Source organism: Sphaerulina musiva, assembly GCF_000320565.1.
Source record: "Sphaerulina musiva SO2202 unplaced genomic scaffold SEPMUscaffold_2, whole genome shotgun sequence".
In the NCBI taxonomy this organism is placed as follows: Eukaryota; Fungi; Ascomycota; class Dothideomycetes; order Mycosphaerellales; family Mycosphaerellaceae; genus Sphaerulina; species Sphaerulina musiva.
In genome coordinates this window covers 1,574,669-1,585,257 of record NW_016017384.1, presented here as the reverse complement: position 1 = coordinate 1,585,257, position 10,589 = coordinate 1,574,669, and the positions used below count along the sequence as shown (strand labels likewise).

The following is a 10,589-nucleotide window of genomic DNA, read 5'->3' as shown; positions in this document are numbered from 1 at the left end:
AGTCACCGCCAACTTGCCTCGTATCTCGTGCCGCCGGCTTAAACTAGACTGTGATCGGTATAGAAAGCTCCCTAAAGCATTTGCATTGAAGAGTGCATCGCTAAGCGCTGGATAGCATGCTATAATAGACTGTTCGCATCATGACCGTGTGCTCAATGTGACCTCCCTCCCTATTGTTGCACGTGCAGCACTACCAGAACTAGCCCTTCCTATGCGTTCGACTTCCACACAGCCAAAAAGTCACTTTGACTTCCACATAGCTATGGATCACGGTCAACCGAAGCTATTTTAGAAGGAGACCATGCACCCAGGACATGAGTGCTCCAGACAAGCCCCAGTGATCGTCGTACCTGGCTACGTCTCGGTCGCCTCCAGATGGCTACTGTTCCAGGCCGATTTCCATCTTGTTGAGTATGGACTCGCCTTTGTTGGCCTCCGTAGCATGATCGAGCAGGCTGATGGGGCAGCTGCTCATGGTAATTTCCATCATGAGGCAGGATCCTCTAGGATTGATCCATAGCATCTCCCGTCATCTTCTCACCCTTCCACTTCTCTGTCTTGACCCACTCCACAAACTCGTCGATGACGCTGGGCCAGCTGCTCTCTTCACTCCAGAAGCTCAGGCTCTCGTCCTTCAACGTCTGCAGCGCAAAGTTGAGTGTTTGCTTCCACAGATCCTTGTTGACCGCCTTTTTGACCTTGTCTTGATTATACTCAATCCACCACTCGAGCCATGCTGCGTTTGTCGTCTTCCACTCGAGCCCTGGTGCCTTGAACAGAAGCTCCCACATAGCAACGGCCATATCCGGCATCAGTGCTTTCTGTCGCTCGGCCAGGTTCAGGGTGAATGTGTGGTTGTAGACATTCTTGAAGAGCTCCTGATCCGTCGGCAGAGCTGACCGCCGCTGCAGCACCACGTTGCGCATCTTCGCAGCCGAATCTGCTCCCACGTCCGACCATCCATCGATCCAGTTCTCCCGCACGATGATACCAAGCGATGGTGACTGGACTATTTCGAAGAGTACAAGCGCACCAACATCCTCCAGACTGACCTGCAGGTCCTCACACAGCTTGAACGTGCCATCCATACCAATCTCGTCTGGCGAATCGGAAGTGCCTACATCACGGTACTGATCGAAAAGCTTGTTAAGCGTGTCTTGCAGCGGATTGACGCGGCCGCCAGCCGGGTTGTTGAAGAAGCTATGGAGGAAGTTCATGTTAGTGTGGTGCCGTGATGAACAGCCACTGCCTGCGTGTGTAGTCACAGGGCAGATAACATGCCAGAGCAGATAGCATGGGGGATCGTGTAAGAGTCGCGGATGCTTCCGTCTGAAAGAGTCTATTATACTTACATGTTGACTGCGGCACCGACATTCCAGTTGGACTGCTTGAGCAACTTTGTGCCCGTGGTTCGATCTGCCTGCGTCACACTGGTGAACTCGTTGAGTGCGGCCCGCTGGGCAGAATTGAGCGCTGGAGGCATCGTGTTAGAACAAGGTCTCTGCCAGATCGCCTCGGCCTGCCAACTGCGTGCAAGGCAGATGGCAAGATCGGAACTGCGAGGAGCGCTGACGAGCGGCGCAAGATCACTCTGTTGGGCGATGAATGTTGAGGTGGAAAGGGTTAAGAGGAAGAGGTAGGTAAATAATAATGTCGAGAAAGCCGCGAGCACGACATGACATAAAGGTGGGGGCCAAAAATGGCCGACGCCCACCCCTGCCCGCACGTTTCGCGACGAGGCTGAAGACGCGTGCTTCCGGCGCGCACGCGGGAAAAAAAAGAATGTGGAAGAGCGGGCGGGCGGGATAGATGTATTCAACTAGGTACTGGTACCTGACCGGTGTTCTTCTAGGTACTCACTTATCGAGGGCCGTCGCTTCACCTTCTTGTCCTTCGGCGACACCTCGAGGCCCTGCATTGTTTCGGAGATGGAGCCAGCCTTGCGCTTGCTCATAGTTCTTGTTGTACTGGGCCGGCTGTTTTCGAGCCGTGAGACGGATTTTCAGGAAAGGCTTTAGCAGCTAGAGGTACGAATGCAGAGTGTTAACAGTGTAGACTCGAGGTGCCAGTGACTTTCGATGGTCATATGAATGTTTTTGAAAAGAAGGTAGAAGAGATAGATGCAAGTGCAGGCAGGAGCATTATCTAGAAGGTTCGTGTGAAGTAAGGCACGATGTTCGAGCCACGGAGGCTGCCTGCTGAAACACAGTCACGTAGTGAACGGTATGCGCAGGTAAGACCGTTCTATAATGCAGGTGAATACAGGCTATGCTACATCATGCGATGCGGGTATCTTCAAACTGAACGCTATGCTAGCAACCGAAGTCCCATCCAAGTCCAACGTCCAACGCCAACGCCACTTTACGACTGTATTGATTCTACCGTGAAAGCTCGCCGTATCTCGTACTTCCCCAATTGACCTTGTCGATGACGCCGCTTCATGGTGTCCCCAGCGACGACTGTTTGATTGGCATACCTTAGGTATTGACATTGCTGACACTTGGTATGGTAATCAAGATCCATGGCCACCAGTGCTGAGGCCTTTCAGAGGTTCAATGCGCGTAACGATAGGAATAAGTTCTTTCTTTCACGAGAAGAGAGCCTTTCGCGTCGAATCCAGCCACCTTCTTGAGACCTGCGCCCTTTTGGACCATCCGCCGAGCTGAAACTTGAACCACTCTCCTACGACATGGCTTCTTCGTCCACGTACTTCAGATTGACACTCCAGGACTCTCCGAAAACCACTTGGTCTTCCACCTTTAGCCCAATGTTAATGCCAATGTCGGCCAGACTAATATTCCATCTCTCGCCTGCCTCGGTGGCTTTCAGTAAGCCTGACATTGGAGCACCCAGGGCAAGGACGCGATCAGGACGGACTGCAAGTGGCTCTCCTTCGACAATGGTAGAGACCCCATCGACACCCGAAACACCACTGGGACAGCCGACGCTCAGCACAGGGGCTCTGCTCCGGTTCGCCCAATCGATCATTTCTCTTGTCTCCTGTTGTACAAGCGCACTAAAATCTGCATTTGGCTCTAGCAGGCTCTCAAACGTTGCTCCAGCGAGAAGTGCGTCGATGATGACCACAGGTGGACCTGTTAGATTCTTGATCGCTTTTTGACACTTGTGCCATGCTCCACGCTTAACTTTGGCGCCCGCCTGAGCTAGTTTACGGAGAATCGCGCGCTGTGCATGTACGTGCGGATGCTGCGTTGCTGCCGACTCGAAGGTTGACTCGACCGCAATGATCTTTACATTTCGTCCGAGAAGGTGGCGAGCCGCTGCGAGGGCGCGGGCACCAATGTCGTGATTGCCAGCCAGGATGACAATCGTCGAGGACTCTGGCGGGCTGTTTAACGTCATACTGCCTGTCATACTACCTCGCATGGTGTTAGTTCTCGACGGGCGCCGTAGCCCCTTATGCGCTTCTGATAGGTGCAATGCTGTTTCTGCAACACTGCGAGCGGCATTCTCTGCAATTGCTTCCTGGCTCAGACTAAATGTTGAGACAGTCGCAGCCTCCAGATTCTCCAATGCCTTGGGTAAAAGGGTGGGACATGTGGACATGTGCGATGAGATTGCGAAATGTGGATCCTGATTCTTCGCTGAACCTTGGATTGCTGTCTTGGTGACTGAGATAGCTGAAGGCGAGTTTGCTCGGTCTGGTTTGGGCGAGGATGTAGCCAACGAAGTAGCTTGCTTTCCCCTACTCACACGCGAGGTGGTCGACCTATCGCGGACGCGATCTGAACTGAGCGATGCCGCCAGCAGATGGGGCGGCGGTCTTGGGAGAGAGTCCACTTGCGCACTATTCTGCCTGCTAGGTCTTGTCTTCGGGAACACTTTGCGCGAAACGGAATGCTTGGACGAGGAACTTCCATTGGCAAGACCAAGCCCAAGCTCCGTGTCAGCATCGCTAGTGTTGTCCGTTTCGTTGCTGTTGTACTTCGTCTCCAGCTTAGGAGACAGGACGTTCTCGGTCGGGTGTAGGTTTTTTCCACCATAGGTGCCTGGACGAGCCTTGTTGTGGCTGACAAGTCTGTCTTCATCTGCTGTGGTATCTCCTTGCCTGATCTCGTCGAATACTTGCTTCTTATCAAATTTCTTGAGCCCAGCGTCAAAATCAAAGTCTCCCATGTCCTGTATGTCTGTGGTATCTCCTTGCGCGAATTCCTGCTCCAGCTCGCCCTTATGTTTTCGTCTGCTCTTTTTGGTGTTCGCTTGGTCCAAGGAAGGACCGGCCGATGGAGATGGCTGCAACAAAGGCGTGCTCCTCCAACCCTTGCCCCGCTTCACTTGGCCGTTCATATCGTTTCCGTTCCGGGAGACTTCAGCATTCATCACTGGAGGTGGGTCTTGACCAGCATCTGGTGGCTGCTTCTTTACTTTCTGACCTCGCCTGACTTTCTTCTTCCCGCCATTCTCCACCACTGGATTTTGCACATCGTCGCCGAGAGCAGCCTCCACACTAGGTTTTGATGCTACAGGTACAGGCGGCTGTTGCTGGGCTGCTCCAGCTTGCTTGGCCGCAGCCATCTTTTGCGCGACATTGGCTTTGGTAATGTCTCCTATGAATGGCGAGCTAGGACTGGGCAAGTTGGCGGCAGCTCGTGTCAGCATTGACTTTATGGGTGTTTCCAATCCTGCCGGCTTTGATGTCCGTCTCCTTTGCACCGGCGACGACGTGTCGTAGCTCAGAATCGCTGGATCGACGAAGGCTGGTACTGACTGCTGTCCCACGGCTGCTTGGGGTGCAGGAGAAGCAGTGATACGAGCAGGCAGTTCAGCGATTCGATTCACAGGAACCGGCACTGAGCCAGCAAAAGGGGAATGCGGCATCGATGGCGCAGGGTGGTGGCCATTGGGCAATTGCTGGGGGTACTGGAACGCGGGAGGCGGTGGATGCGCGTGAGACATTTGCGGAGGAATCGTCGCAGGCTGCTGGTGCGGTTGTGGTTGGGATCGAAGGACTTCGAGTACTTCTGGGGGAAAACTATTCACAATGGCGGTATCGTCGATCGCAGTGGACTGGACGGTCCATTGCGCGAGGTACGTACTCGACCCAGGAAACACGACTAACAAGTATCTATGAGCGACATATAGTAGCATTGCATATTTGTACGTACCTTACCATCTCTAAAAGTGATCGAGTTCGGGGGGTCGATGTCCTCAATCTGACCGTATAAGACGTGTCGAGGTTGTTTAAGCCGCATCCATACGAGCTTCCCAATTGGCGAGTCGTGCGCCATACTGTGTAGACTGACAGCTAAGATATGGCCGGGGAGGGGGATTGGAGGAGGTGGAGGTAAAGGTAGAGGTGTGAGCGGAAGGAGAGCTGTCAAAGGTACCTTGGGAATAATTATAGAAATCGTGAGAGCGACAGACTTACCTAAGCTCAGGTAGAACTAGAACACGTCCCAAACGGTACACGCTACCTCCTAGGAGGTAGTTGCTGAGCTGAGATGGGCAGTTTCCCGTTCCCTTTTCAGTTCTCACATCTCAAACCTGATAGGAGGTAGCACCTCATCATCTATAGGTCAGGTAGGTACCTATCTCTACGGTGATCAGCTACCTTACCTTCAATTACCTCCTACAAGTCAGGTAGGTAGTTGAACAGTACTGCAGGCTTCCATGTGAACACGCGTTGCCCGCCTCTTTCCACTCTTCAATGCTCTCCCTCTTCGCTTTTGCCTCGTTCACGAAATACACGCGAGGTGGACACCTACATTACCTAAGGAAGGTGGCTCCTACAACGGCATCTCTCTGTGTCCGCTCACGTCATCACCGTCTCTGCCTAAGGTGGTACCTCCACTACATGTAAGAGGTAGGAGGTAACGTGCCTGTTGTGTGGTTGGCCGTCTGTGCGGCCAACACGGCAGGCAGGCCGTGTGAATACCTGTACTTATGGAGCACCTACTACATCATATCACGATAGGTAAGGTAAGTACAGGTACATTGCCTACACGTACTTAACTTTCCTTCCTCTCCACTGTCCACGTACACTCCACCACCTTGCTACTTCTCTCACCCAGCTCACTGACCAAGTTAACGTATACCGCGACAATGCCTGTTGCCAACAAGATTCAGGATCTCTTCAACGTCAATGGCCTCGTAGCAGTCATCACTGGTGGCGGCAGTGGCCTGGGACTGTACGCCGCGAGAGCACTCGATGCCAATGGAGCCAAAGCAGTCTACATTATCGGCCGGCGTGAGGACACCTTGAAAACAGCTGCTGCTTCGGCAGAGAATGGCACCATCAAGCCCATTGTCGGTGACGTTACCGATAAGGAATCACTCAAGAAGGTCGTCGACCAGATCCAGCAGGAGCAAGGCTACGTAAACTTGCTCTTCGCCAATGCCGGCGTCATGGGTCCCTCACATGCGTCGGCTGTAGCCAACAAGAAGACTGTCAAGGAGTACTCGCAAGCACTATTCGAGCCCTCTGTCGAAGACTTCGATTGGACTTCGCATGTGAATTCGACAGGCGTCTTCTACACCGTATTAGCCTTTATGGAGTTGTTGGATGCTGGAAATCAGAAGCGAAACGTTCCCCAGGAATCACAGGTCATTGTGACGTCCTCCGTAGCGGGCTTCTCACGCTCCCTGGGTGTCGGCTTTGCATACTCGGCCTCCAAGGCTGCTGTGAATCATCTTGTCAAGATGCTTTCGACAGCCTTCGCAACGAATCAGTTTCACATCCGCGTCAATGCTATCAACCCAGGGCTGTATCCTTCAGTCAGTGTTACAACGAAGACGTCCATCAAGAATACCGCTAACCGTAGCTGCAGGAAATGACGACTGAGCAAATGAACTCGAAGAGCGCACATGGCAATAGTCAAGGAGCGTACGAGGGTGCGAAGGTGATTGACGCCAAGACCACACCGGCCGAGCGAACAGGATCAGAAGAGGACTTTGCGGGCACTATTCTGTTCATGGCTAGCAGAGCCGGTGGGTACTTGAATGGGATGAATATGCTCACGGTAAGAACTACATGTACTCTGCCTCTCAGGTGGTGCGTGCGACATCCAAGCTAACCAGCCAACAGGACGGAGGCCGAGTGTCTCAGCTCCCAGCAACCTACTAGATCGACGGTCCTCAGCGAGGTGGCAGGACGTTTACAGAGAAGGTGGACAAGTATCTTCAATTCTGGTCTGTGCAATAAAACATAGGATAATATATATTCATCTACAACTTCGACCTTGGCGTCGCCTCTGCCTCGATCTCAGCATACATCTCGTCAATCAACTGTCTGTACTTCTTGGCGGTCTGTGGTCGCTTCAATTTCAATCTGGAATGTCAAGTTAGCATGTGCTTCACCATGAGACTAACGCGCAGAGCGAGCGGTAGTGGCTTACGTGGGGGTCAAGAGCTCGTTCTCGATGCTGAAAGGGTCTAGCAGCAATCTGACCGATTTCACGTTCTCATAACTGTTGAACTTGGCCTTTTTGCCAACCTTTGCGAGCTCACGAAGAGCGGCCTTCTGAACCTTCTTTTCACCAGCAGCAGCTTCGAGTGCCGGGAGATCGGTGGGATTCATCTTCTTCCCGAGTACCTTCTCCACCCAAGGCGCAAAGAGGTCGGGCTGAATTCCAAAAATGGCAACCACGTTGGACTGTGTGCTGTCGCCGTGGACGTATGCTTGCCCGAGGAAGGGGAGGTTGCCCAGGTAGACGTTCTCAATGCGCTCTGGCGAAATGTACTCGCCCTGCTGGAGCTTGAGCACGTTCTTGCGACGATCGATGATCTTGAACCGTCCCATTTCGTCAATCTCGCAAATATCGCCCGTCTTGAACCAGCCATCTTCGGTGAACGCTTTCTTGGTCTCCTCCTCGTTTTTGAAGTACTCCTTGAATACCGTGGGTCCACGAATGAGCAGCTCACCACGCGGATTGGGCTTATCGGTGGAGAGGTAGTCCATATCTGCCACATCGAGAAGGCACAGCTCGGTTGCTGTAGCGACAGCACCACAGTTGCCAGCGCTCATGTCGCCCTCCAGCTGTGCAGTCCCAATGGCATATGTTTCCGTCAAACCATAACCTTGGAAGAAGTTGTTTGCAAAGACCACTCGGAGGAACTGCTGCAGACCAGGATCGATCGGAGCAGAGCCGGAAATCATCGTCTTGGCCCGGTCTAGTCCGAGTGCTGCAGAGACCTTCCTGGCCCAGATGCGGTCGTACAAGAAATGCGTGTTAGTCGCCTTGCCGGCTGGCTGTTGAGTCAGACTGTTCAGCTTCTTCTCAACAATGTGGCGAGACATGGTTCCTCGAAAGCCAGGTGCCTCCACTGTCGCCGCCTTGATTGCGCCACCGAACCGATTGTATAAACGAGGAACAGAGGTGAAGGTGGTGGGTCGAAGCAGCTTGAAATCGTCAACCAGCTCCAGAATGTTGCCATGGAAGTACCCAATCGCAGCACCAGCCCAGAGTATCGAATGCTCAGTTACACGCTGGAATATATGTGCTAATGGCAAGTAGGAGCAGACGGTGTCGCCTTTCATAGATCTGCTGATGCAGAGAGAAGCAGAAGCCGCTGCCACGGCGTTCTTATGCGTGAGAATGACACCCTTGGGATTGCCAGTTGTGCCGGAAGTGTAGTTGATCGTGACAGTATCTTCGGGGCGAGGTGGGTGAAATGGGCGTGGGGACTTCTCGCCCATTGCCTCCACATCTCTCATGTCGTGGACCTGCACGCCGTGCTGAGCAGCGAGAGCACTGAGAATGTCCTTCTTCGAGGTACCTGGCAGCTCGCCCTCCGCAGACAGCGGATCCAGCGAGACGATGAGCTTCAGCGTTGGACATCTCGGCGCAAGCCTCAACAGCATTGCGATGTGTGAAACTGACGAGCAGACCGCCGTCAGCTGGGCGTGGTTGATGATGAACTCGCAGGCATCAGGTCCCAGAGTGTCGTAGAGCGAGACACTGAACAGCGACTGAGACATGCAGGCAAGATCCGTAATCTGCCATTCTGGTCGGTTCTGGCACCACAGTCCAACGCCATACTGCCTGCCCGTGACGCCGACTTGCTCATGCAGCGCGACTAGTCCAACACCAAAGTTCTTCCTCCGCTCCTGGATTTGTGCATATGTCTCCCACACGTATGGGCCCCAGGCCTTTTTCACAGCATCGTAAGGTCGGCGTCCCAGACATAGGTTGTTAGGCACTCGTTTGGCAGATTGCTCGAAGAATTCGTGCGCAGTGGTGATTTCGGGGTCGAGTGTGTGCAGAACGCCGTCCTTTTGCCTCCAGTGACGGTATACAGCACTGCGACCCTCGACTTTGCTACCGGGCACCGCGACTGAGTACGGGGCGCCCACCGGAGGCGGTTGGACCAGCTCGGCTGCGAATGTGTAAGTTCACATGCGCACCAAGCTTGACCTTGCCCATGCCCAGGCCTTCACGTCCATCTTCGTCACACTCACCCGCCTTGTTGATAGCAATTTGGCTCCCCATAATGACGTCTCTTCGGCTGGCTGCAGCTGGAGTAGATTGTTTGTACTACTACCAAAACCGTTTCGCTGGCGTACGAGGCACCGAGGAGGCGGAGACTCGATTTCCCCAAGTCAGAAATGCTGCTGGGCTGTCTATACCATCATGCTGTCAGTGTGAGCTCTGCTCCCTCCTGGACATCGGCCAGTCCGCTTATGCTCACTCACCTACTCCGTATATACCTGGTACGCTTTCACGACCGACGCAGTCGCTGGGGCCCGAGATGAAAGACAAGCACAAATGGAACGAGAGCAAAAGCACGCACACACAGCGGTATAGACGGCTAGTAGCAGCTGTATACTGAAGGAGAAGAGGGAGAAGTAATAGCAGTAGATGGTAGTAAGTACATGTACATGTACATGTAGTGATGAGATGGAATCAGTTGACTCTCAGGTTCGCTCGCAGCTGGGATGCTCGGTACTCTTTCAATCTTCATCTTTCATGGCCCGAGGCACGCGCACGCCAGACGGTCTCAGCCAATCCTGGGGAGGCATCTCGACTTGGCTTGACTGGGAAAGACGTCCGCATCCCGTTCTCTCGGCTCTCTCCCGCCATCCATCATGCTCCAGGCTCTTGGCTCCATCATCATCATCATCATCATCATTACCTGTATCATCATTATCATCATCATCACCGTACATGTACCTCCTAATGCGACGAAATGCAACCGCCGCCGCCGCCGCCGCCCAGTCGCGCCGCGCCCAGACACAGACACATTTTCGTCGCCCGTCACATCTTTTCCCAGTTGTTGTTTGGCGGAAAATAGCAATACAGTTACAACACGTGCTAGGGTGTTGCTCACGAGTCACCTCCCCCCCCCCCCCCGGCTGTTTTTCACATGTCAAGCAAGGAGGAATGAAACTGGTAAAACTAGTTCTCTCAAAGGAGGACAGCGCCGAAAGCTTCATCATAGAACGTGGCACTCTCTCACTGCTGCACTGTTCACAGCTTTGGACGCGGACACCACCGAGGTACCTCTACTACATGTACCTAGGAGGTGGTACTGTAGGCTATGTAGGCGCACAGAGCGCGTGCGTGCCTGGTCGTTATAAACTTCGTTATTCGGTCGGTGCCCGCATGCATGCTGGCTGCACTTGCGCTAAA

General features: G+C 53.5%; 4 protein-coding genes across 4 annotated transcripts; 1 reads left to right on the top strand and 3 right to left on the bottom strand.

The window, feature by feature from the left end:
• Positions 1–61: 61 nt before the first annotated feature.
• SEPMUDRAFT_147310 (DUF298 domain protein) lies at positions 62–1,611 on the bottom strand. Its single transcript, XM_016904219.1, has 2 exons — positions 1,353–1,611; positions 62–1,200 (listed from the first exon to the last, which is right to left on the bottom strand). Exons 1-2 carry the CDS (start codon positions 1,481–1,483, stop codon positions 504–506), a joined length of 828 nt encoding a protein of 275 aa, XP_016763539.1. The 5' UTR covers positions 1,484–1,611; the 3' UTR covers positions 62–503.
• Positions 1,612–2,682: 1,071 nt separating this feature from the next.
• SEPMUDRAFT_131111 (YjeF N-terminal domain-like protein) lies at positions 2,683–5,249 on the bottom strand (the record flags this gene model as incomplete). The annotated part of the gene is made up of 2 exons (XM_016902395.1): positions 2,683–5,075; positions 5,132–5,249. 2 exons carry the CDS (start codon positions 5,247–5,249, stop codon positions 2,683–2,685), a joined length of 2,511 nt encoding a protein of 836 aa, XP_016763538.1.
• A 782-nt stretch (positions 5,250–6,031) lies between these two features.
• Positions 6,032–9,868, bottom strand: SEPMUDRAFT_147309 (acetyl-CoA synthetase-like protein). The gene is made up of 6 exons (XM_016904218.1): positions 9,653–9,868; positions 9,419–9,580; positions 7,356–9,336; positions 7,046–7,288; positions 6,789–6,980; positions 6,032–6,735 (listed from the first exon to the last, which is right to left on the bottom strand). Exons 2-4 carry the CDS (start codon positions 9,447–9,449, stop codon positions 7,186–7,188), a joined length of 2,115 nt encoding a protein of 704 aa, XP_016763536.1. The 5' UTR covers positions 9,450–9,580; positions 9,653–9,868; the 3' UTR covers positions 6,032–6,735; positions 6,789–6,980; positions 7,046–7,185.
• On the top strand, positions 6,064–7,084 carry SEPMUDRAFT_114515 (NAD(P)-binding protein; the record flags this gene model as incomplete). Its single annotated transcript, XM_016901094.1, has 3 exons — positions 6,064–6,735; positions 6,789–6,980; positions 7,046–7,084. 3 exons carry the CDS (start codon positions 6,064–6,066, stop codon positions 7,082–7,084), a joined length of 903 nt encoding a protein of 300 aa, XP_016763537.1.
• Positions 9,869–10,589: the final 721 nt, after the last annotated feature.